The 27377-nt window shown below is 40.6% G+C and overlaps 1 protein-coding gene and 3 long non-coding RNA genes across 7 annotated transcripts; 2 read left to right on the top strand and 2 right to left on the bottom strand.

The window, feature by feature from the left end:
* Positions 1 to 1253: 1253 nt before the first annotated feature.
* On the top strand, positions 1254 to 3795 carry LOC118227245. Of its 3 annotated transcripts, none has more exons than XR_004765216.1 (5): positions 1254 to 1287; positions 1740 to 1764; positions 1863 to 1909; positions 2007 to 2035; positions 2720 to 3795. It is a non-coding gene; the product is annotated as an uncharacterized LOC118227245 (long non-coding RNA). The 3 variants fall into 3 exon arrangements; XR_004765215.1 differs by having other exon boundaries at positions 2991 to 3795; XR_004765217.1 differs by having other exon boundaries at positions 2007 to 2031.
* Positions 3796 to 11563: 7768 nt separating this feature from the next.
* On the top strand, positions 11564 to 14804 carry LOC118227156. Of its 2 annotated transcripts, XR_004765186.1 has the most exons (4): positions 11564 to 11641; positions 11925 to 13180; positions 13398 to 14200; positions 14405 to 14804. It is a non-coding gene; the product is annotated as an uncharacterized LOC118227156 (long non-coding RNA). The 2 variants fall into 2 exon arrangements; XR_004765185.1 differs by lacking the exon at positions 11564 to 11641 and having other exon boundaries at positions 11879 to 13180.
* Positions 13882 to 17626, bottom strand: LOC118227157. Its single transcript, XR_004765187.1, has 2 exons — positions 17494 to 17626; positions 13882 to 14208 (listed from the first exon to the last, which is right to left on the bottom strand). It is a non-coding gene; the product is annotated as an uncharacterized LOC118227157 (long non-coding RNA).
* A 7176-nt stretch (positions 17627 to 24802) lies between these two features.
* On the bottom strand, positions 24803 to 26196 carry LOC118226899 (GRB10-interacting GYF protein 2-like). Its single transcript, XM_035416876.1, has 2 exons — positions 25368 to 26196; positions 24803 to 25149 (listed from the first exon to the last, which is right to left on the bottom strand). Exon 1 carries the CDS (start codon positions 26164 to 26166, stop codon positions 25561 to 25563), a length of 606 nt encoding a protein of 201 aa, XP_035272767.1. The 5' UTR covers positions 26167 to 26196; the 3' UTR covers positions 24803 to 25149; positions 25368 to 25560.
* Between the last annotated feature and the right edge of the window lie 1181 nt (positions 26197 to 27377).

The following is a 27377-nucleotide window of genomic DNA, read 5'->3' on the forward strand; positions in this document are numbered from 1 at the left end:
ACCGATGCGCTTATATTTCACAAACGGATTGTCCAAGACAATAAATTACCACTCAGTCAAATAGTTAGCTATCCACAGCCAAAACTAACCTACAACTTACCGCCACATATTTTCTCAAGTTCGAAGTTGAGTTCTTGTAGGCTGAAATGTCCACATTTCTAGGCAGACAAAGAAGGCAGCGCATAATGTAACTACTGTTTTTGGTAGTCTGTAAGTAAATCACAGTTTGAACGTGAGGCCAGGGGTGTTCTGCCTCCTACGAATCACCCGCCGTTGTTTCAGCCATTGTTGTTGCCCACTCATCCTTCTGTGTGCCGTGACTGGCTACGTTTGATTGGTGAAACGGAGTCATTTGGGGCTGTGACAGAGCCAAAGCAAAGACCAGTCAGCCTCTTTGGCTGAAGTCTCTCTGAGAGAATGAAACAAACAGAACGTGCATTGAGTAAAAAATGGGTAAAAAATAAAAGTAACGAGCGGAATGTAGCCGAATATAACGGAGTAAAAGTAACATTTTTTCTTCGCAAATATACTCGAGTAAAAGTGAAAAGTATGTTGCATTAAAACTACTCTTACAAGTACAATTTATTCAAAAAGTTACTTAAGTAAATGTAACGGAGTAAATATAACGCGTTACTACCCACCTCTGGGTGTCTAATTATTTTTAATACAGGTCAGAGGGGAGAGGCCAATCTAAGGTGAGACTGACACATCCACTTCCTCTTTTGTCAAAACATCCACACGACTGTTTTTATGAAATCATAAGAAAACCCCATCACGACTCATGTCCCTCAAAAGCGTTGCTTGTATTTAATTAATTTATTTCCCCACAGTGGAGAAAATTTGGAATGTCACAATGAACAAGCTGGTTCGGATAATGATATTTTGCATGGCACATAATGTCACGGTTTCTGTGCAGGGTAGATCATTTTTCCGTTCCTGCACCGGCTCAGTGGTTAGCATTCCGATTAGCCACTCGGCTAATCGTTATTTTGGTGTGTGGGGACGATTCGTTTCGAGCTTGCAGATTAGCCATTCGGCTAATCGTTATTTTTGGTTCCTGTGGGATGATTGTTCCTGCTCTAACATTCCTTGCATTCCTACAGGATTACCTCGGATCTGTTTCACCTGTTGGTTGCTCACATCTTCCGCTGATTACCAGCCACACCTGGGGCTGGGTATTTAAAGCGTCAGTAGGCAGTGGACTGGTGCTTGAGTGTAACGTATTTTGCTCTAGCCAAATACGTTATTAGGGGGGGGGGAGGTATTAGGACAGATTCACATTCTGAGGTTGGTGGTTTTAAGGGGTTATTGTGTCACCTTCGGGGCACAAACCTTTCTGCCTCTTACTAACCAGTTTTCCCCCTGGTTTTAGTTGGCCTCAGAACATCTTCTGTTTGTTTTTGAAAAGACATTTTCTTTTTCTCAACTTTGGTTCGAAGTCGTTTATTCTTCATTTCTCATTTCCCTGTTCCTTTATTTTCTTTATATAGCCTACTCCTTCTTCCTCAGTTACCCGTTTAGGGGTTTATTATTCATTATTTGGGATACGTCCCTTAGGAGTATAGCACCCCCTTATTTCGTCTCTCACGAGACTCAGTGGTTACTGGAGTGTCCTTTGGTAACTTATAGATACCCTGTTTGGTCGCGTCTGGTCTTCACACTTCCCCTCCCTCACACATAATGTGAAAATGCATTACCAAACTTAATCTGTTGAAATAATATGGCTCTTTGTCTTACAGGACGTGTGCAACCAACAGTGAGATGGTCAGTCCCAATTTTCCACTCGGAGTTCATGTTTACCTTGTGAGAATATTTTCCTTCTGAGTCTATGATTTCCCATTCTATTCTCATTCCCTAATCAGGAACTTAATCAGAGAGGATGCAACATACAGTGCGGTTTTCTATTATGGTGGGTTGAATGTGGATATTAAGTATATTTGATTATTTAAATTTGGTTAAAATGGTGTAAGATTTCTGGTAATGTATTTATGGTTTTCCCCCCACAGAGATACAGGACAAAGATAGCAAAATGTAGGTATGTATTCTACCCCCAACACAAAGATATACAACAGCCACATCCCACCGAAAATTCAGTCTCTTCTCTGTATGTATATTATACCATTGTTGCCTGTCAGGGTAACTTATGAAGAACAATGAACAAGTTAATTTAAGATTTTGTTTTCCACCTGCTTTTTTGTCTATCTTGCCTAGCTTTATTGTAAGCTGTTTTTTTTTTTTTGTTTTTTTTCTCATAGACTCAGAGATACTATTTCTAGTTGCGCGTTATGGTCATGTCCGTTTAAAGTAGGCCCATAACCACAAGTGTCTACACACAGCATGCTTGATATCTTGCAGCATTGCTGCAGCAGAGAAGCTTGCAATGTCTGAAGCTCAGTCTTGCATACCAGTCACCCAGACTGCAAGGAATTTTTTTTTTTTTTGCCATTCTTCTCCCATTTTTCTCCCCAGTTTAGTCGTTATACCAATTCCCCGTGTGAATCACGGTCCTGGTCGATGAGCTATCCTCTGTTGGTCTGGGGAGGGTGTAGACTACCACATGCCTCCTCCGATACAGTTGCCAGGTGCTGCTTTTCACCTGACCAACCAGTAGGAGTCGCTAATGCAACGATCAGGACTCATACCCTCACCGGCTCACTGATCAGGACTCATACCCACAATTGGCAGAGCCACCCACGAACACTGCCAATTGTGTTTGTAGGAACGTCTGACCAAGCCAGAAGTACCGTTGCCGGGGATTGAACCCTGGTCTCTGCGGTGGTAGTGCTTATACCTCTACACTACCAAACCAGACGGCCTGACTGCGAGCATTTTTAACCGTGTGCCATCACACTTACCGTATCTATGCAACACATGTCTATTCCTCATTTCTTTATTACTGATTGTAATGGTAGGAGAAACAGCATAAGTGCATTTTAACTTCAGTTTTTTTTTAATGATATGTTTAGGGTTTGACTGACTTTCGTTTACAGACTGAGTTGAGCAACCCTCACCAGTGCGTATGTAAGCCAAAGTGCAGAAGAGAATCAGCAACAGCAAGTGACAATCAAAGGCTTATTACAAAAAGAGAAGCATTGTAAAATTAGCTTTGGCTAATCAACCCATATTACAATATATCAGAATGTCTCTTGTACAGAATCAAATATTTTACGTACTTGTCACTATCATGTAATTACCATGCTATCTTTTCAACAGATTGTTTTAAGATGGTGGAGCAAGGGATGTGTTGTTAGAGTGGAGTAGGAGCCATTTTATATTATGCCTGACATGATTATCAGTGTTTTTATTATATCAAAATAATGTGTGTATTTTTGTTTGGCTTCTGGAACTTATTTTCTATGCTAAATATTTATTTAGAATAAGGTGCATCATCTTAGTCATGCACTGTAAGGCACGAAATCCAATGACAATGAGTACAGGAGCACAAAGTACAATTATGTCAATACATTATTTTTAATGAGGGAAATTTGCATTTTCAAAGGTCAAAGGACAGGATGTGGCAGAGTGTAAATTAATTGGAATTATCATATAATAACCAGATGCAGAGGTGAAATTGTATTTGTTTTTAATCATATAGTAAAAAAGAATTCTCAAAAAGGTACACCCTCGATCTGTACTTTTAACTTTAATTGTTGAAGTACAAATCCAAGCAAAAATGTTGATTCATTGTGACATTGACAGGGATTTAAAGAACTTTATTTTTGCTTTTTGTTATCGCAAATGCAACATTGCTTTGCATACCTTGTGAAAATAAATGAATGGAGAGATGAATGTGAAGACTGACCTGATGTATTTTTTATGTGCTGCATTGTCTTAGCATGCACAGACAGTGAGCACTGAGTGATCATTATACAGAAATCATTAAAGGCAAAAGAAAAAATCAACAGAAGATAAATAAAAGTGGATGTGACATGACATCAGGCAGCCATCAGTTGTCTACAATGTGTTCAGGTCACACCCCTCCTCATCTCACTTCACTGACTACCGGTTACAGCTCATCAAGTTTAAAGCCTTGGTACTAGCCTACAGGGGAATGAATGGGACTGCTCCACCATAACTCCAATCAATTTTCGAACCCTACACCCTATTCAGATCGTTCAACCTCGGGGTGACTTGCTCTCCCGTCCCTGCATGGTCGCTTCCGGCAGCCTTTACTGGCCCCACTGGAGTGGAATGCTCTTCCCAACACGGTCAGGACTGCAGAATCACTGGCCATCTTTTGAAGCTGACTGACGGTCCTCCTTTTCAGGCTGTATCTTTGTTCCCCTCCATACCCATCCTGTAGCGCTTCCACCGATAGTACTATTTCAGGTTATGGTTTTAGGTTATATTTTTGTGGTTTTGTCTCGGTCGTCCAGGTGCTGTCACGATGCGGGGGCTAGGACCCAGGCGCAGAGTAAGGAAAGAGAAACTCAAAAAGGGAAAATTAGCAAAGACTTTACTAACAAAAAAGGCAAACACAAACAGGGAACAGAAAAGGCCACGATGGGCAAAAACACAAACTCCAAAAAAAAAAGAAAAACAGAAAACAAGAGGAACTCAAAACACGGGCAGGGCAGAACACAGGTAGGCAGAGTACACGGGTAGGTACATACAGTAAGAAACAAACACAAGTCAGAAACAAACACAAGGAACCAGCACCTGAGTCAAAGGGACAAAGAACTTAAATAGACGGGTAACAAGACACAGGTGAACTCAAAGAACAATCAAACCAAAAAAGGAGGGGATAACAAGACACAATCAGAAACAATAATAAAATAATTGAAAGCAATAATACAATTAACAGAGGAACGAGCAGGACACAAAACAGAAGTGCCGCCATCTGGCGGCCCAATAAGGAAAGACAGACGGAAACACAGAACCATGACAGGTGCTTGTCATAGATATAGTTTTTGATACAGAATTTGTACTTTGGTTCTGACTAATAGTTATGTGAACTAGTACTTTAGTGGGGTGCATCTTTACTTGTGTGTCTGGGACTGTAGTTAGCCAGGCCTGGCATTATTGTTCATATTAGGTGAATTCATCATTATGTTTCTCCTACATTGTAAATTGTTCTAGATTAGAGCACCTACTAAAGGAAATGTAATGCAATTGTTTTAAAAAAAAAAAAAAAAACAAGAAAAGACTAAGCCTGCTAAGATTTATGAACATGATGATCTGGCTATGGGTAACTAACCCACTGCCATGTTTTAAGATACAATCTGCATCAGGCATCTGCAACCCTGGTCCAGGAGAGCTGTAAGCTCTGATACGTTTTCATTGTTATCCGTCGCTGAATTAATCACTTAAAACAGTTGATTTCACCATTAACTCACCACCCCTGGTTTCTTGGGTCTAAACTGGGTGATGTTTTTAAGGTGAAAACAAAAACCAACAGAGCTTGTGGGTCTCCAGGACCTGGGTTTCAGACTCCTGAGCTACACTGATGCAGTGGAATGTGGAAAACCAGTGCTCTGTCCCTTTAACTGAGTCACTTCCTGTAAACTTTTCATTGAAAAGGAGAGGAGTGACACTGTTAAGCAGTCAGATCCTACAGAGATTTTCAGCTGCAGGGATGTCTTATTTGCTTCATTTGCTCTTCATGATCTACTCAGCTTGTAAGTGTCCATTACCTTTCCATATACCCAGAAATAAATTCCTCCTGAATCTGATTTTTTTATTAGGTTTCTGTTCACATGTGCTGAACATCAGCCATGTTCTTTATTGTTTGTTAGGATTATAAATACTATATCCCGGCACTAATGCATTTAATTACACATTCATTCCAACACAGAATTTTTCATATGAGGAAGAGATGTTTCTCTAATTTCTTTTTTTTCCCAGGTTCTGTGCAAGGGTTTGATGTTTTCCAGACACCAAAGGAGGTTTTCAGACTGGAAGGAAGAGAAACGGTTCTGTCTTGTTCTCACAATGATCTCAGTGCCAGTGCAATGTACTGGTTTCAGCAGCTAAAAGGGCAGGGCATCAAGTTAATGGTCTATTCAGTTGTGGGCAGCAACCCTGAGTTTGAAGAAGACTTCAAAGAAGAGAGATACACTTTTGAGAGACCAAATATTAAAAATGGAGCTTTAAAGATCAAAGCTGTGGACCCTATTGACACTGCCCTGTACTTCTGCGCGGCAAGCAGCACTGTGGCACAATCACACCACTGCACCTGTCAAAAACTGAGTTTATATACAGGTTCCAGTCCCACACAGTAGAGAGCAGCATTTAAAAAGAATAAGCCATCTTGAAAGGGGTATGGCTATAGAGTGATAGGGTGATGCGCAATTAGTAATTACATTGCCCAGGGTATGGTAAGGCTCAGTCAGTTAGGGGTTTGCATTTCATCACTATCCAGAAACCCTCATTGGCTAATCGGGCACCCGTGGACTGCATGTTGAAGTTGCGAATGAAAGGTTGGATGGTAATTGGGCATTCCATAGTAGGGTGGGAATTGAATGCGTACAGCCCCACTTTGGCACCAAATTATTATTTTTTAAAGAAAAGTGACATTAAAGTCTGTTCTCACAAAAATACTAGCAGAATGACAATTAGGAAATTACTATGAGGCACTGGCTCCTCATTGGACTTATCGGTTGTTTCCTGTGAACAATCATATATGATTGGGGCTCACAGGTAGAAATTTTTACAGAATGTTCAATAAGCCACATAAATCCACATCAAAATCAATTCTATGACTGGCCTGTTTTTCCATATTAACATCAGAATTATGGAAATTCACAACACTGGTAAAGTACACCTACAAGATATATGAATTAATGAATTAATTTGACAATTTAAAAATTCTTACATGTTTTCCACACACTCAATAAGGAATGTTCTAAAGCTATTTTTTAACCATAGGTTTTCTATGAATTTTATTTCACTAAGCATCTTCATATTTTTGTTGCATAACAAAATCCAAAAAACGCTAGAATGACCCGGGGACAAGTCCATATACTCTATATATCCAAACCCAAGCGTCAAAAACACAGCAAGGTGCTGAGAATCCAAGATTAATGAAATGATGTAAAGAAACAATGTTTATGTCACATGCTGGGTGAGACTCCCGGGAGGGACAGAATAGCTGGACACAGGGGGTAGATTACAGCATGCCTTCAGGTTGGAGACTAACTTGTTGGGGTTTTCTCAAGCCTTGCCATATTTCCCAAATGTAGATCAAGTTCAAGACAAAATTGCTTTAGGCCCTATTGCAGCATGCTCTCGAAATCATTAGTATACTGATTGCAGTGTGCTATAAACACCCCCTTTGATTAAAAAAAAAAAAAAAAAACTTTTTTTTATTTAAAAAAGTCACATTTCATCATCTGGCCTATAGAGGGAGATATAACAACACTATGTGCAGTGAATATCCTTGTGGTTTCCTGACAAGGCCTCTTAACGACAAATACAGCCATCTGTGCATCTCTGTGAGAAAGCATTCGCCTCATCGGCACAGTTACCACACCAGAGAAGATGGAAAAGGCACACCTGTTACTCCTCTCCTTTTGTCTCTGTTCAATTAGTATGTCATAATCTTTTCCCCTTAAAGTTTTTTCAACCCTGCTTTCCTCCCGGAAACCTTTGGGAAAGTATTATTTTTGCGGTAGAATCACTGATGCGTGAGACAAACATGCATTGTTGTTTTGTAAAGGCCACATTGAATTTAAATAATAATATTGTCTACTAGCAGGTTTGTGTTTATTTGCCTCACAGTGTTTTGCTTTACAGGGTTCGGCTGGAGTGCCGATGTGCATCAGACTCCTCTCCAGGTCATCACGAACCCAGGGGGTCAGCTGAATATCTCCTGCTCTCACAACGACAATAATCTTGAGTACATGTACTGGTACCGGCAGCAGCTGGGAAAAGGATTTGAACTAATTGCTTATATACTTACAAATACTGAAGCTGAATTTGAGGATGAATTCAAAAAGAAGAAAATGAGATTTGAAATTAAGAAGCCAGGAACCCTCTCTGGCTCTTTCATAATGAAGACTCTGACAGAGGAAGACAGCGCTGTGTACTTCTGTGCAGCTAGTCAACACAGTGACACAACCATACCTCACTCACATTCAAAAAGCCTGAAGGTACAAGTAGCGTGTAGAACCACCCCCATGAAGATGAAAGAAGATGATGTTGAGGTTTGGGGGGGGGGGGGGGGGAGGGCAAAGGGCAGGGGGATATATGTTGCTGCTAAGGGTGCTTGGATTGAGTCCTCCCCTAATTTCCTGTGACAACATATTAGGGAGGGGAAATTGTCAAGAAAAGCAGTGTAGGAAACAACAGATCATTGGGTTGAGAAATAGTAACGTTCAGCTGCACAAATTCAGTCTGGAAAAAAATGAGACCTGGAGTAATCATATTCCTCATGTATCACCAGCTTTTAGGTATTGCTCTTTAAAAAATTAAATGAATACATTAGAGAGGAGTAGTATCATTTACATAGTTATACCACAAACACAAAATTACATGTTTTTTAATATTATTTTGTATTAGATAATAGAATATAAATCTAAAACACACACCATGTTGTATATTAATTTTATACTATGTCATGTTAGCCTTTTTTTATATTTGTATTGCAGTGTTTCACGTGTGTATTTCTTGCTTGCAAAACAAAGAAAAATACTGACATGAAAACGAAGGTATGTTTTTTATTTTTTGTTTTCGCAGCAGGTGTCCCGGGGACTATTGTGACGCAAACACCGCGGCAGTGTGTGAAGAATTCGGAGGAGTCCATTGAGATTTTTTGCACACACAGTGATATCAACTTACAGTACATGAACTGGTACCGGCAGCTCCCAGGAAAAGGAATTGAGCTCATTGCCAATATCGTCACTAATGGGGACCCAAACTTTGAAAGAGGTTTTGACGAGAGAAGGTACAGCATTGTATACACGAGTTCAGGTGATTTCAAAGGTTCGTTCAAGATCAGTCCCCTGAAGTCAGTTGACAGCGGCACATACTTCTGCGCTGCTACCCCACAGTGATACCATTCTGCTTCTGCAAGGGTAAAAAACCCACACCACCTTCTGACATCCGTTGAGCAGTCGAGCCTCTATGCTCTGAGCACTGCGCATAGTTCAAAACCATTTCCTGTGTCTTCTCCTCTTGGTTTAGCTGCTCATCTACAATCACCTCCAAAACAAGATTACAGAAGACAGCCTCACTTAGACACGACCACATACATGTCCTGTTTTTTCTGTATCCAGCTGACAAGTATGGCACGCATGACAAGTATGGATTGCGCCGTTAGAGATTTTGAAATGTACCACAAATTTAGCAAATTAAAGTATTGGCAAAAAACATACAATATACATCTGATGGAAATACCAGCATGAAAAAGCAGTATGAATTTCTTTGCAACTTCCATGTTTCAGGTTTATCAGCGCAGCTTTTCATAAAAGATGCTAATAGCTATAAGCAGATGCCAGGCAAAGGCACACATTTATTTACAGACACTCTGACAGAATGAGTTGTACAGTTTGAAAAGGGTTTCAGCGCAGAGAGATCTGAAATAAAGAAGACCAAGCAGCACTCTGGATTGTTCAGGACTAAAACCATACAGAGAGCAAACGGTGCCTGGTACTTTCAGGCTGTTGGGGGGTGGCAGAAAGGTACAACCCTGCGCCCTTCATGAACGGATATCCTTCAGGAAGGGGTTTGGCCAGGAGAGTGATAGTTTCTCCACCCCCCTTTCAAAAAGATGCACTTTTCTGTCACATGCGGTCGAGGATAAGCCACTTTCAGAATGAATCTGGTGTACTTTCTTTCAGTTGTACTCAGCCTGGCTAGTATGGATCAATAAGAATTATTTCTTATGGACAGTATAAAAATGAATAATGCATTGATGCAATGAATATGCATTTTTATATGAATACAAACAGATTTAAAATACATGTGAAACTGTATTCATGCAAAGTATTTAGGAGTCATTAAATAGATGCTTAGAGTTAAAATATGCTATCAATTGCATGTATTCCTACCACATATTTGTTTCCACAGGTGTCCAGTGTCAGTCTCAACAGAAGGTCTCTCAGTGGCCCTCGCAGACGGTCGTGACCCAGGGCTCCTCTGTGGAGCTCCAGTGCAGTCAGAGTGGCTCTGATACCTACATGTACTGGTACCGCCAGCAGAGCTCTACAGGGCTACAGCTCGTCATATTTTCTGCCTACATGAGTACGCCAGAGAAGGGAGAGAACATCAGTGATAGATTTATCAGCAGTAGAGCGAAGACAGAGAATATCTCTCTCACTATCAGTCAGGCTGAGGAGTCAGACACAGGTGTTTATTTCTGTGCAGCAAGTCCCACAGCAGTCAGTGCTGTCCCACCTCCTGTATTAAAACCTCACATGCAGTCAGCATTAGTCTTTAAAGCGCAAATCTTCTGTATTGCCCTTATTGATAATCTGCTTTCCCAGAATGCTGACATTTTTAATCACATAAATATAATGTGATCTGATTTTTGTGACATTTCAGGAATTTTTAACTTCATTTAATGCACAGCTTTATTTTTTAAGTCTCCAAATTCATGCCTATCACCCTGAATGAAATGTATTCGATAAAGCAAGTAACATACTGTCTTGTTGTTGTAGACATGTCCTGTAGGGGGAGCCACATCACCATTTGCAGTGAACGCCCATGTGGTTTCCGATAAAACTGCAAACCACACCACCTGTTCTTTTTTTTCTTGCTTTGATGGTCCCTAATAATCTCATTGCCTCATTCACTTACACCAGAGAAGATGGAACGGATAAGGCTGATACTCCTCTTTGTTTACCGCTTTTGCATAAGTATGTTATAAGCACTGGTGAACAACTTTTTCTCATGCAGCAAGTTCAAATGAATGCTCCAGCATTCATTTGAAAGTCACTCAAATATTGCATGAATTGTAATTAATGTCTTTCAAGACACAAGCAATTAATATTTGCATTGTCTTTAAATAATAATTTTATCTATTGCTAATGTCTGCATAATGTTGTGCTTTACAGGGTTCGGCTGGAGTGCCGATGTGCATCAGACTCCTCTCCAGGTCATCACAAACTCAGGGGATCTGCTGAATATCTCCTGCACTCACAACGACAATAATCTTCCGTACATGTATTGGTACCGACAGCAACTGGGAAAAGGATTTGAACTAATTGCTTATATAGTTACAAATACTGAAGCTGAATTTGAGGATGAATTCAAAAAGAATAAAATGAGATTTGAAATTAAGAAGCCAGGAACCCTCTCTGGCTCTTTCATAATGAAGACTCTGACAGAGGAAGACAGTGCTGTGTACTTCTGTGCAGCTAGTCAACACAGTGACACAACCCTGCCTCACTCACATTCAAAAAGCTGAAGGTACAAGTAGCGTGTAGAACCACCCCCATGAAGATGAAAAAAGATGATGTTGAGGTTGGGGGGGGGGGGGCAAAGGGCAGGGGGATATATGTTGCTGCTAAGGGTGCTTGGATTGAGTCCTCCCCTAATTTCCTGTGACAACATATTAGGGAGGGGAAATTGTCAAGAAAAGCAGTGTAGGAAACAACAGATCATTGGGTCGAGAAATAGTAGCGTTCAGCTGTACAAATTCAGTCTGGAAAAAAAATGAGACCTGGAGTAATCATATTCCTCATGTATCACCAGCTTTTAGGTATTGCTCTTTAAAAATTTAAATGAATACATTAGAGAGGAGTAGTATCATTTACATAGTTATACCACAAACACAAAATAGCATGTTTTTTAATATTATTTTGTATTAGATAATAAAATATGAATCTAAAACACACCATGTAGTATATTAGTCTTATACTATGTCATGTTAGCCTTTTTTATATTTGCATTGCTGTGTTTTGTGTGTGTATTTCTTGCTTGCAAAACAAAGAAAAATACAGACATGAAAAGGAAGGTAAGTTTTTTATTTTTCGTTTTCGCAGCAGCTGTCCCGGGGACTATTGTGACGCAAACGCCGCGGCAGTTCATGGAGAATTCCGAGGAGTCCATTGAGATTTTTTGCACACACAGTGACAGCAACTTACAGTACATGAACTGGTACCGGCAGCTCCCAGGAAAAGGCATTGAGCTCATTGCCAATATTGTCACCAATGGGAACCCAAACTTTGAAACAGGTTTTGATGAGAGAAGGTACAGCATTATCTACACAAGGTCAGATCATTTCAAAGGTTCGTTCAAGATCAGTCTCCTGACGTCAGTTGACAGTGGCACATACTTCTGCGCTGCTACCCCACAGTGATACCATTCTGATTCTGCAAGGGTAAAAAACCCACACCACCTTCTGACATCCGTTGAGCAGTCGAGCCTCAACGCTCTGAGCACTGCGCATAGTTCGAAACCATTTCCTGTGTCTTCTCCTCTTGGTTTAGCTGCTCATCTACAATCACCTCCAAAACAAGATTACAGAAGACAGCCTGACTTAGACACGACCACATACCTGTCCTATTTCTTCTGTATCCAGCTGACAAGTATGACACAAATGACAAGTATGGATCACATTGTTTTTGAACCATTTTGAGATTTTGAACCACAAATTTAGCAAATTAAAGTATTGGCAAAAAACATACAATATACTTCTGATGAAAATACCAGCATAAAAAAGTAGGATGAATTTCTTCACAACTTCCATGTTTCAAGTTCATCAGCACTGCTTTTCATAAAAGATGCCAATGTGTTCATCTTTTTTGTGTGTTTTGTCTGTCTGTTTCGGCAGTATTGATCCAGAATGATGGGCATATTTATCAGACACTGCAGGCTGTGATGAAGATGGCTGGGGACTCCACTATTATCTTTTACTCTCAACCTTACCAGGTCACCCTAACTGTAGGCAAAGGCACACATTTATTTACAGACACTCTGACAGAACGAGTTGTACAGTTTGAAAATGATTTTAGTACAGGGAGATCTGAAATAAAGAAGACCAAGCAGCACTCTGGATTGTTTAGGACTAAAACCATACAGAGAGTTCTATACACTTTTAGGCTGTTTGGGGTGGCAGAATGGTACAACCCTACCATCTTTCAAGGATGGATATCATTCAGGAAGGGGTTTGGCCAGTAGAGTGATAGTTCCTCCACCCCCTCTCAAAAAGATTCACTTTTCTGTTACATGCAGTCCTGGACAACCGCTTTGAGAATGAATCTGGCGTACTGTCTTTCAGTGGTACTCAGCCTGACTAGTAAGGATCTCTAAGAATTTTCAGATTTCTTATGGACAGTATGAATATAAATAACACATTGATGCATCAACATGCATTTTTATATGACTAGAAACATATTTAGAAAAACATGTGAAACTCTATAAATGAAAAGTATTTTTGAGTCATTTAAATTGTGTTTAGAGTTAAAATGTGCAATGAATTTGCACACATTTCTTCTACATATTTATATCCACAGGTGTTCAGTGTCAGTCTCAACAGAAGGTCTCTCAGTGGCCCTCACAGACGGTTGTGACCCAGGGCTCCTCTGTGGAGCTCCAGTGCAGTCAGAGTGGCTCTGACCAGAACATGTACTGGTACCGCCAGCAGAGCTCTACAGGGATACAACTCGTCATATTTTTTGTCAACATGAATGAACCAGAGAGGGGAAAGGACATCAGTGGTAGATTTACCAGCAGCAGAGCGAAGACAGAGAGTACCACTCTGACTATCAGTCAGGCTGAGGAGTCAGACACAGGCGTTTATTTCTGTGCAGCAAGTCCCACAGCAGTCAGTGCTGTCCCACCTCCTGTATTAAAACTTCACATGCAGTCAGCATTAGTCTTTAAAGCGCAAATCTTCTGTATTGCCCTTATTGATAATCTGCTTTCCCAGAATGCTGACACTTTTAATCACATAAATATAATGTGATTCTGGTTTTTGTGACATTTCAGGAATTTTTAACTTCATTTAATGCATAACTTTATTCTTTAAGTCTCCAAATTCATGCCTATCACCCTGAATGAAATGTATTCGATAATGTAAGTAACATACTGTCTTGTTGTTGTAGACATGTCCTGTAGGGGGAGCCACATCACCATTTGCAGTGAACGCCCATGTTGTTTTCGATATAACTGCAAATCACACATCCGTTTTTTTTTCTCGCTAAGATGCTCCCTAATAACCTCATTGCCTCATTCACTTACACCAGAGAAGATGGAACGGATAAGACTGATACTCCTCTTTGTTTACCCCTTTTGCATAAGTATGTTATAAGCACTGGTGAGCACCTTTTCCTCATGCAGCAAGTTCAAATGAATGCTCCAGCATTTAAGTTTTGGAAAATTATATTTTTGATTGAAAGTCACTCAAATATTGCATGAATTGTAATTAATGTCTTTCAAGACACAAGCAATTAATATATGCATTGTCTTTAAATAATAATTTTATCTATTGCTAATGTCTGCATAATGTTGTGCTTTACAGGGTTCGGCTGGAGTGCCGATGTGCATCAGACTCCTCTCCAGGTCATCACAAACCCAGGGGGTCTGCTGAATATCTCCTGCGCTCACAATGACAATACCCTTCCGTACATGTACTGGTACCGACAACTGGGAAAAGGATTTGAACTAATTGCTTATATAGTTACAAATACTGAAGCGGAATTTGAGGATGAATTCAAAAAGAATAAAATGAGATTTGAAATTAAGAAGCCAGGAACCCTCTCTGGCTCTTTCATAATGAAGACTCTGACCGAGGAAGACAGCGCTGTGTACTTCTGTGCAGCTAGTCAACACAGTGACACAACCATGCCTCACTCACATTCAAAAAGCCTGAAGGTACAAGTAGCGTGTAGAACCACCCCCATGAAGATGAAAGAAGATGATGTTGAGGTTTGGGGGGGGGGGGGGGGGGGGGGAGGGCAAAGGGCAGGGGGATATATGTTGCTGCTAAGGGTGCTTGGATTGAGTCCTCCCCTAATTTCCTGTGACAACATATTAGGGAGGGGAAATTGTCAAGAAAAGCAGTGTAGGAAACAACAGATCATTGGGTTGAGAAATAGTAACGTTCAGCTGCACAAATTCAGTCTGGAAAAAAAATGAGACCTGGAGTAATCATATTCCTCATGTATCACCAGCTTTTAGGTATTGCTCTTTAAAAAATTAAATGAATACATTAGAGAGGAGTAGTATCATTTACATAGTTATACCACAAACACAAAATTACATGTTTTTAATATTATTTTGTATTAGATAATAGAATATAAATCTAAAACACACACCATGTTGTATATTAGTTTTATACTATGTCATGTTAGCCTTTTTTTATATTTGTATTGCAGTGTTTCACGTGTGTATTTCTTGCTTGCAAAACAAAGAAAAATACTGACATGAAAACGAAGGTATGTTTTTTATTTTTTGTTTTCGCAGCAGGTGTCCCGGGGACTATTGTGACGCAAACACCGCGGCAGTGTGTGAAGAATTCGGAGGAGTCCATTGACATTTTCTGCACACATAGTGACAGCAACTTACGGTACATGAACTGGTACCGGCAGCTCCCAGAAAAAGGCATTGAGCTCATTGCCAATATTGTCACCAATGGGGACCCAAACTTTGAAACAGGTTTTGACAAGGGAAGGTACAGCATTGTATACACGAGTTCAGGTGATTTCAAAGGTTCGTTCAAGATCAGTCCCCTGAAGTCAGTTGACAGTGGCACATACTTCTGCGCTGCTACCCCACAGTGATACCATTCTGCTTCTGCAAGGGTAAAAAACCCACACCACCTTCTGACATCCGTTGAGCAGTCGAGCCTCAACGCTCTGAGCACTGTGCATAGTTCGAAACCATTTCCTGTGTCTTCTCTTGGTTTAGCTGCTCATCTAAAACCACCTCCAAAACAAGATTAGAGAAGACAGCCTCACTTAAATACGACCACATACATGTCCTGTTTTTTCTGTATCCAGCTGACAAGTATGGCACGCATGACAAGTATGGATTGCGCCGTTAGAGATTTTGAAATGTACCACAAATTTTGCAAATTAAAGTATTGGCAAAAAACATACAATATACATCTGATGAAAATACCAGCATGAAAAAGCAGTATGAATTTCTTTGCAACGTCCATGTTTCAGGTTTATCAGCGCAGATTTTCATAAAAGATGCTAATAGCTATAAGCAGATGCCAGGCAAAGGCACACATTTATTTACAGACACTCTGACAGAACGAGTTGTACAGTTTGAAAAGGGTTTCAGCGCAGAGAGATCTGAAATAAAGAAGACCAAGCAGCATTCTGGATTGTTCAGGACTAAAACCATACAGAGAGCAAACGGTGCCGGGTACTTTCAGGCTGTTGGGGGGTGGCAGAAAGGTACAACCCTGCGCCCTTCGTGAACGGATATCTTTCAGGAAGGGGTTTGGCCAGGAGAGTGATAGTTTCTCCACCCCCCTTTCAAAAATATGCACTTTTCTGTTACATGCAGTCGAGGATAAGCCACTTTCAGAATGAATCTGGTGTACTTTCTTTCAGTTGTACTCAGCCTGGCTAGTAAGGATCAATAAGAATTATTTCTTATGGACAATATAAAAATGAATAATGCATTGATGCAATGAATATGCATTTTTATATGAATACAAACAGATTTAAAATACATGTGGAACTGTATTCATGCAAAGTATTTAGGAGTCATTAAATAGATGCTTAGAGTTAAAATATGCTATCAATTGCATGTATTCCTACCACATATTTGTTTCCACAGGTGTCCAGTGTCAGTCTCAACAGAAGGTCTCTCAGTGGCCCTCACAGACAGTTGTGACCCAGGGCTCCTCTGTGGAGCTCCAGTGCAGTCAGAGCGGCTCTGATACCTACATGTACTGGTACCGCCAGCAGAGCTCTACAGGGCTACAGCTCGTCATGCTTTCTGCCTACCTGAGTAAGCCAGAGAGGGGAGAGAACATCAGTGATAGATTTACCATTAGCAGACCGAAGACAGAGAGTATCACCCTCACTATCAGTCAGGCTGAGGAGTCAGACACAGGTGTTTATTTCTGTGCAGCAAGTCCCACAGCAGTCAGTGCTGTCCCACCTCCTGTATTAAAACTTCACAGGCAGTCAGCATTAGTCTTTAAAGCGCAAATCTTCTGTAATGCCCTTATTGATAATCTGCTTTCCCAGAATGCTGACATTTTTAATCACATAAATACAATGTGATCTGATTTTTGTGACATTTCAAGGATTTGTAACTTCAATTAATGGCACAACTTTATTCTTTAAGTCTCCAAATTCATCCCTATCACCCTGAATGAAATGTATTCGATAATGCAAGTAACATACTGTTTTGTTGTTGTAGACATGTCCTGTAGGGGGAGCCACATCACCATTTGCAGTGAACGCCCACGTGGTTTCTGATAAAACTGCAAACCACACCACCTGTTCTTTTTTTTTTCTTGCTAAGATGCTCCCTAATAATCTCATTGCCTTATTCACTTACACCAGAGAAGATGGAACGGATAAGGCTGATACTCTTCTTTGTTTACCCCTTTTGCATAAGTATGTTATAAGCACTGGTGAGCACCTTTTTCTCATGCAGCAAGTTCAAATGAACTTAAGTTTTGTGAAATTATATTTTTGTTTAAAAGTCACTCAAATATTGCATGGATTGTAATTAATGTCTTTCAAGACACAAGCAATTAATACATGCATTGTCTTTAAATAATAATTTTATATAATGCTAATGTTCGCATAATGTTGTGCTTTACAGAGTTTGGATGGAGTGCAGATGTGCACCAGACTCCTCTCCAGGTCATCACGAACCCAGAGGGTCTACTGAATATCTCCTGCACTCACAACGACAATACCCTTCAGTATATGTACTGGTACCGGCAACAGCAGGGAAAAGGCATACAGCAAATAGCATTCATTATTACAAGTTCCAATGCTGAGATTGAAGAAGACTTCAAAAAGAATAAGGAGAGATTTGAAATTAAAAAACCTTCAGCCCTCTCTGGCTCTTTCATAATGAACACTCTGACAGAGGAAGACAGTGCTGTGTACTTCTGTGCAGCAAGTCAACACAGTGACACAACCCGGTGTCACTCACAGTCAAAAAGCCCCCCCTGTGCATTTGCTGAAAGGGTATCTAGATCTGTCTCCATGAAGATGTGGGTGGAGGAGAGGAAATAGGTGATGGGAGGAGTGTAGTATGCTGTGGGTCCCTGGTCTGAGAGCACTCCCTTTGTTAATATTGAAAGCTTCATTGGGTTATTATATTTATTCAGTGGGTGGCACTGTCACCTCACAGCCAGAAGGTCCTTGGTTCAAATCCGGCCTGGGCCTGTGTGAGGTCTCTGTGGAGTTTGCATGTTTTTCCCGTGTCCGTGTGGGTTTCCTCTGGGTACTTCCACCCATCCTCCCACAGTCCAAAGACACGCGGGTAGACTAACTGGAGACTCTAAATTGGCCATAAGTATAAATGAGTGAATGGTGTGAGTGCCCTGCGATAGATTGGCAGGCTGACCTGAGTGAATTTCTGCTTCTCACCCAAAGCATGCTGGGATAGGGTCCAGCACCCCCCCATGACCCTGCCCAGGATAAGCGGGTATAGATAATTATGGATGGATGATGGGTTGTTATGGTCAACAAGTATTCATTTTAAGATCATTTTAAGTCTAGGAAATAATCTATCTTTGTTCACCCATTTTTGTTAACATTTTGAGTTATGTTCTACTTATGTTAAATTGCATTCACTTTCACATAAATTGCAGTAAATATTTCAAAATGAATCTACCTTATGCAGTATCAATGGAATAAAATGAAAATGGAATTAAATACACAATAAAATATGAACACGCATTCATCACCACCTTTTTCTTTGTCTATCAATCTGGTGGTTTCTCAATAAATAATTTAATTAATTTAATACCTTTGTCACAATTATCTAATTCCCTTATTACGCTCTTCTTACCAGCTAAACATTATACAGGGAGAGTTTCTACCAGTAGAGAGAGCATTACCATTCTCCTCATGATGATCAGCCAGAAACATTCAGCTCACTAAACTGACAAATGACAAAACGTTCCAGATACTCACGTCACAGCACCAACCAGTAATGATCACAAGGACTCTGTGCTTTCAACATAAGGACAAATCTCTCCATGATTAGATCATCTGAGCACCTCCCTATTAACGATGCAAACAACTTTATACCAACTGCTTACTACATGTCTGCTTTTTTACTTCGGTAAGGAGAATTGAAATAGCTTTAGTCACATTTTTTGGTTTCCTTCATAAAGTTACTGTAATTTGGAATTACACTAATTCTTTTTGTTGTATATTCTTGGACTTTTGCTTGGTTTCATAAAACTTCATTTGGCTATTTGTAAGTAATGCATTCATTCATCTCATGCAGAATATTTGGGAGCCATCACTGTTGAGCAGACCCCATCTTCTCTCTTTGGAATCCCCAGAGATGATGCCCAACTCATCTGCAAGCATGATGACAGCAGCTATCGGTATATGTACTGGTACCAGCGAATACAAGGACAACAGGCATTAGAGCTCATTGGATTCCTCAATTATGATGTTGTCAATAAAGAAGAAAAGTACAAAAATAAATTTAATTTGTCAGGGCATGCAAAACAGAAAGGCTATTTGGATATATCTAACTTGAGTGTTGAAGACAGTGGGACATATTTCTGTGCTGCTAGCATCCACAGTGGTGGAGGTTGTCATTTACGCTTACAAAAAAACCTCCCATCTAACCACTGCTGAGTACACCTGTTTAACATCTTCTGTCTTAGTGACTGAGTGATCAGTGTGACAAAGAGCATTCGCTCACTGAAAACAGCATTGCTGGAAAACACTGCTAAGCAGGTTAGTGCCATTTTCAATGTTCCAAACATGAAGTGACCGCCAAGCCTTTAAAATAACTGAGATTGAGATGAGGGATTTGGCAAAAATGTCTGAGGTTGGCGCTCTTGATTGTTCTGACCTTAAAAAGATCCCCAGGAACAGTAGATGCAAAACAACCCCATATCAAAGATCCACCGCCCCTACATTTCACCATGGCTATGCCATCCTTTCTTATATACCAGAATATAATGAATGACGCTGCTCTGCACTCATGGTAAATCGGTAACTCTGGTTAAATCTCTCCCAGTCTCAGCAGTCGTGTAATACCAAGACCAGAGCACTCATCTCGTGTGGACTGCACTTGAGAGCACAGGTGTCTATTCCCCTGCAGTGAGTCTCATAGCAAGCTACGTCTCTCTTGCTGTATTCAAACTTCATAGGCAGTCAGCATTAGTTTTTAAACCACAAGTCTTTAGTATTATTTATTTTTTTGTGATCAGATTCTCTTCCACAGACCTGTCTGAGGGAAAGCAATCCACACTGTTCATTACTGATAATCTGCTTTCCCAGAATACTGACAGTTTTAATCACATAATAATGTGCCACTGATTTCTGAGAAAAGGATATTTCAAGGATTTTTTTTTACTTCATCTAAAACCACAATTGTATTATTTAAGTCTCCAAATTCACCCCATTCCTCAAATTGATATTTCTGATATGATAAGACAGTAGAGTAACATATTGTTGTGTCATTGTAGATATGCCCTATAGGCGGAACCACATCACCATTTGTAGTGAATACCCCAGCGGTTTCAAAAATTACAGCTAAACAAGCCATCTGTTTTTCTCTATGATGCTCTCTAGTCATCACATCACATTGTCTAACTCACAAGAGAAGATGGACCGGATAAAGTCACTAGTCACCTTTGTTTACCTCTTTTCCACAAGTATGTTCTAAGTAGTGTTGAGTACCTTTTTCCTCATACAGCAAGTTCAAATTAATGTTTCAGCATTGACATTTTTTGAAAATTATATTTTTGGTTGGAAATGAATCAAGTAATAGGACACAAACAACTAAAATATGCGTTGTCTTTAAACGATTATTTTATCAATTGCTTATGTATGTTGAATTTCTTTACAGAGTTTGGGTGGAGTGCAGATGTGCATCAGACGCCTCTCCAGGCCATCACGAACCCAGGGGTTCTGCTGAATATCTCCTGTTTTCAAAATGACAATAATCTTGACTACATGTACTGGTACCGGCAGCAGCTGGGGAAAGGCTTACAGCTGATAGCTTACATTATTACAAATTCTGACGCTGAGTTTGAAGAAGACTTCAAAAAGAATAAGGAGAGATTTGAAATTAAAAAACCTTCAGCCCTCTCTGGCTCTTTCATAATGAAGTCTCTGACAGAGGAAGACAGTGCTGTGTACTTCTGTGCAGCTAGTCAACACAGTGACACAACTCTGCCTCACTCACATTCAAAAAACCGTTTTGTGTGTTTCCTGAAAGTGTATCTAGATACATCACCATGAAGATGGGGGTAGGGGTGAGGAAATGGCTTTTTGGAGAAGTGTAGTGTGCTGCAGATCCCTGGTCAGAGAGTGTTCCCTTCATTATTATTAAATGTTAAACATAGGACTGGTGGGGTTTGTTCTGCACATATCATTCTTTTTGAGATAGATTAGAAAATATTTCCTGAATTTTTGGTGTATATTTTTTCTTTTGGGTTATTATGCTATACTCACTACACAAATTGTATTAATTTTCACAAAAAATGCAGAACATATTTCAAAATAAATATACCTCATACATTATCAACATGATAAAAACAACACACATTTAAACATTGAAACACAATAAAATATTGATACACCTTCATAACCACCTTTTTTTGTCCATTTGGGATATTTCCCAATTAGCAATGAAATACATTTTCATTTCAATTATCCAATTCTCATATTGTGTTCTGATTACAGTACAGACAAAACAATATGCAAGGAGAGTTTCTGCCAGTACAGAGAGCATTAACATCATCCTCATGATGACCAACAAGGAACATTCAGCACACTAAACTGACAGATGACAACACGTCCGAGATACTCACATCACAGCACCAAACAGTCTCATGATCACAAGGTCTCTTGTGCTTTCAGCATTAGAACAAATCTCTCAGTGATCTGATCATCTGAGCACCTCCCTATTAACAATGCAAACAAATTTATACCAGCTGCTTACTTCGTCTACTTTGTTTCTTCGGTAAGGAGAATTGAAATAGCTTTAATTACATTATTTGGTTTCCTTCTTAAAGTTACTGTCATTTTAATTATACTTTTTTGTCGTATATTCATGGAATTTTTCTTGGTTTGATTAAACGTATTTGACTGTCTGTCAGTAATGCATTCATTCATTTCGTGCAGAATACTCGGGAGCCATCACTGTTGAGCAGACCCCACCTTCTCTCTTTGGAAACCCCAGAGATGATGTCCAGCTCATCTGCAAACATGATGACAGCAGCTATCAATATATGTACTGGTACCAGCGAGTGAAAGGACAACAGGCATTAGAGCTTATTGGACACCTCAGCTTTGATTTTGTCAATCAAGATGATAAGTACAGAGGGAAATTTAATTTGTCAGGGCACGCAAAAGAGAGAGGTTCTTTAGATATAACTAGCTTGAGTGTTGAAGACAGTGGGACATATTTCTGTGCTGCTAGCTACCACAGTGGTGGAAGTTGTCATCTACCCTTACAAAAAACTTCTTATCTAACCACTGTTGTGTTCACCTGTTTAACATCTTCTGTCTTAGTGACTGTGTGTTCTGTGGGCCTGAGAGCATTTACATGAAAACATACCTTAAAACATCATTGCTGGAAAAACTGGTTAGCACGTAGTTGTAGTTAACTTTGCTCCAAACATTTAGTGATTTCCAAATTATTAAAAACATTGATGCAAAAGTGATAAATAAACCCAAGATGCTGCTTGGATTATTCGAGATGAAAGCTCTGCCAAGATCAGGACAGTCCTTATTTACGAGAAATTCATCAGAACTGTGTTCATGTCAGTTCCTGTATATGAGCAATATGCCATGCAGTGTCAGACACTGCCGGTAGACAGAATCAGTACAGAACCGATCTCATTTCTCGACAAGGAGCATGCATTGGCCTGTAAAGAGAGACTACTCCATTTGCGTCTGCACAAGAGCTATAATAAATAGCATTCACAAAATTCTAAGTAAATGCAGGTTGAAGCCTCTGTGATTCTACTCATCTAAGCACCAGGCTGTTGAACCATGAAAAGAACCTGTTAGCAATTGTCCATGGGTTAGGAATTCATTTTGATGTTGTCAATTATACTTTTTGTATGTACGCACTGGAACCTGTGATGATGTCATCCAAGAAGAAAAGTATTAATTAAATTTATCAGGGCAAGGAAACAAAAGCTCTGGGGGCTCCTTGCGTATATTCGCTTTTCTCCATTGGTTTTGATAATAAAAATAATAGTCTAATAATAATTAGAAATTCAATGTAGGCTACATTATTTTTGTCTTCATGCACCAGGTGGAAAACTTGCTGTACAAAGCGCGTTGTCATATTTACACGCCTGCAGATCAGTTATTAATATACTTGGTAGATTTGTTAATCACCGCTGACAGTGTTAATTTTTATTCGGTAGAAAGTGACTTGCGAACGATCGGTCAGCTAGCGTCACCCAGCAAGTGAACACCATAAACGACGATGAGTAGCTAGTCGCAGTTACTGGCTCATTAACTGACTGTGGCGAAAACCTACAACGATAACTTGCTCGGTTAACAGCAGGTCTACCAGACAGGTATACGAAAATTAGCCTAGTCAAATCACCAGTAGCCTACACATCTCTGATTGATTGACCATCAGTGTAGTCGATGTTCTTCCCTTGTGGTTCATATTGCTAATGCGTGAGCTAACCACAGACAGCATACCTAGCTCACTGGCAAGCTGATATGCTAGCTAAGCATATTCGTTTTGCTGAGAAACCTAAATTGAAGATAACTGAACATAATTGTATTATCAATGCCATACATATAACGTGATTACATGACACAGTACAGTCACGGATGGAAATTAAACTCCGTAAACATTTTATAATATATTTCAAAACATAACGGCAAACAGTCAGCTAGCCTCAAGTTCGTTCTGCAATCGTTCGTTCAGGTTGATGGGCTTTTCCTGGACCAGACTGTCGAATCACATTGTAAAAATCACAAGAACGCATAACTCTATGGTTTTGGCTCCAAATCGACAACATGGCCGCGCCCGCCATTGAGCTTCAAAACGTGTTTTAGAGACCCACGGAGAGTCAATGGGTGACGTCACAGTAGCTTTGTCCATATTTTTTACAGTCTCTGGGTCCTTCACATGGAGGTCACGTGCTTCTGGTCCCCAGAGTGGAGGTCCTCCTGGTGGAGGTTCCCCAGTCTGCTGCAGCCAGACCCTTCTCCAAAATGCAACACAGCATCAACTACAATTTCTCAATGTACAATGATGGAAGCTGTCCTTATGAGGAAAAATTACACACTGCTGCACCCTACTGTCGGAACCCTGCACATATTTCCCTCTGGCCGGCAGAACCTCAGCGCTGTAGAGGTAAATGAGTCAAATGAAACCATAAACCACTGTAGCAAGACTATCACCAGTCGTGTTTTGGTCCGTGGCCGTCTTGGAAGGGTTCTACTTTTTCACCTTTTTCAACTTGTTCTGTCAATTGTATTTGTGATATAAGCCTATCAGCTTCACTGCAAAGGCAAACCCCGTTAAACTTGAGAATTTACATCACTGTTCCTTTCCCTCTATGTTTTATGCTCCCTGCCTTGTCCCTTCACATCTATAACCTCTAGTTATTTTTGATATTTGTGATATTTTATTTAAATCCTGAAACACGTAGGTACATTGACAGGCAGGTAAAATTATAAATGTATTTTTTAAATTATTATTATTATTATAATTATTATAATTATTATAATTATTATTATTATTATTATCAGTGCTTTTAAATGATTACAGAAAACAGGTGTTTATGATTAATGTTCTGGGCAGTTGGAGGAACTATCTGGCCACCATAGTTCTTCCGGTTTAGTCATTTAAAAACTTTTTGCCTGTTTCTATTCCTCTGAAGTTTAAATACTAAGTTAAATCCCGTACCTTGTTCTCCATCCCAGCTGTCCTCTTACCAGCCTACCAACCTTACCTACCGCTCACTGTGACTGCCTCACCACCACGTGACTCTGAGGGGCCTGTACAGGTCGGTCCTGGAATCCGTCACCCTGTGTTGCTTCGGTCCAAGCCTGGCCTGCTGTAGCCTCCAGCCAGAGGTGATTCTGCTGCAGCACCATCTGGGCCCTGATCAAAAAACACTTAAAACTTTAAGCTAAGTTTCAAGTTGAACACAGGCATTTAAGGCCTTGCTGTCTAGCTCTGTACCCTTTGATATTAAATACTTCAGTAACAGCCAGTGTGAAGCAATCCTGATTTAACAGTTGCTCTTACTGTACCTATAATGTAAACCCAAATCCCTTATCCTAGTTATTTCTGTCTTACTAACTCTTTACAGTTTTTACCTTTTCTTTTATCTTCCATCTTATTTTTTCCCACGCCAGGCAGACCATAAACCTTTTGTCTTCTTGTTCTGTTTTTGTTCTTGCTCTGTTTCAGTCTTACTGACATTGGCCTATCCCTCTGTCTTTTTCTCAGTCTCCCTGCTGCTCTCCCCAGCTAGTATGGGATGTGTCAATTTTCCCACTTTCCTCAAGTTCAGAGCACTTTGTCCACCTGTCTCCTCTTTGCACTCTTTTTTGTGGTGACTCGTTTTCTACAGCGGAACCATGACCAAAAACTCTTTTTCTTCTCGTGTTTCTGGCTTGCTTTCCCCTCTTTCTTGCTCTCCCTCTCACTGCTTTCTATCTCCACTGTGACGAGGTTCCGCTCGTTCTCCATTTCTCTCTCACTGATCCCCTCCTCTATCAGAACCGCAGTTGTCTCTCCCGTGGCCTGGGTGACCGGATCGTACGTCTCCTCAGTGCTCTCTCTCTCAGTTTTCACCTCAGTTATGTGTAAGATAAGTGATCTCAGTTCCCTTATCTCCACCTCCAACCTTTCTATTTCCATCTCATGTTGGAGTTCCATGCGCTCATATGCAAACTCCATGAATTCCCTCTGCTTCCTCCACTCCTCCCTCTCTTTCCTCCGGTCATGTTCCCTGGTTTCTCGTTCCTCCTCCAGAATGTTTCTCTCCTGCATTCTCTGTTCTGCCCAGGTGACCCATTCCCTCCTCAGCCCTTCAAAGAGCTCGAACACGTCCTCCCGTTCTCTGTGGTTCAGCTCCTCAAAGTTCCTCCAGTCTTCATGCAGCTCAAACATCGAGGCCTGTATTCTGTGATACTGCTCTTCCCATCGCTGATGCAATTCATACATCTCTGCTCTGCACTGTTCCTCCTCACGCTCTCTCCTCCACATTTCAGACTGCTGAAACCGCTCTACCTGTTCTCTTAATTGGCACTCCTCCCACTGCCTCCACACTTCCAGGTTTCGTTGTTGCTCTGCCGACTCCCTCCTGTATGCCCTCCTCTCATGCTCCATGCTCTCTAGCACTCGCATCCACTCCCTCTGCCAGGAGGCCTTCTCCTCTTCCCACTGCTGTCTGAACTCTCTCATCTCCCTCTGCCAGGAGGCCTTCTCCTCTTCCCACTGCTGTCTTTCTGCAAGCCTCAGCCGCTCCATGCAGTTCCTCTCCTGCTGCATGCGCTGCCTTTCACTCCTTAGCTCTTCCCTCAGTCCTCTTAGATCCTCCAGGCTCTCCCCGGTCATCAGGAGGCCCTGTTCCTGAAGAACCTGCACGACTTTCTCCAGCATCTCCCTCTTACTCTTGCGTTGCTCCCTCTCTCTCCTTGCCTCTGTCTCCATGGCCTCTGATTTTTTCTGATCTGTTTGAATAAGGAGACTGCTTTAGCACAACTCTCACCTTGGTACACCTCACCTTATTAGGTACATATTTGCATTTAGCCTCGGTCCGTTATTCTTAAACATGAAATGAGTATAGCTTTAGCACAAACATCATAATAGCTATATGTTTATTCACATGACCTCACTAGCTCAGCATGTGCAACTGGAAAAAACCACATGCTTAGCAGATGCTCTTACCCAGAGTGACTCTCACAACTGACATGCTTTATGTCATTTAATACAGCTGGAAATTTACTTACGCAAATTCAGTAGCCTTGCTGGGTATAATGGCAGTGACCAACCCCACATTATGCTACACCGTCAGTAGCAATAGCGAGCAATCTGTGAAATCTTTTTTTTTTTTTTTTTAAAGGCTTAAATCACATATTTAGCTAGCCAGATATCCCAAGCACTAGAAAGCTAACTAATTAAATGAAAACGTTCCCAAGGCTTTTTAACCACTCGAGAACGTTAGCATGCAAAAAGGCCCATGCCTTAGATCGCTTAGCGTGAGTGACTGGAGAAAACGACGGACGGAATTTGGAAGCACGCAGCCAAATAGCCGCTGATAAACCACAGAACAAGGCATCATTACTGCCTTTTTGAAGCCCACACAATCTTTGTTATTC

Source organism: Anguilla anguilla, chromosome 5, assembly GCF_013347855.1.
Source record: "Anguilla anguilla isolate fAngAng1 chromosome 5, fAngAng1.pri, whole genome shotgun sequence".
Lineage (NCBI taxonomy): Eukaryota > Metazoa > Chordata > Actinopteri > Anguilliformes > Anguillidae > Anguilla > Anguilla anguilla.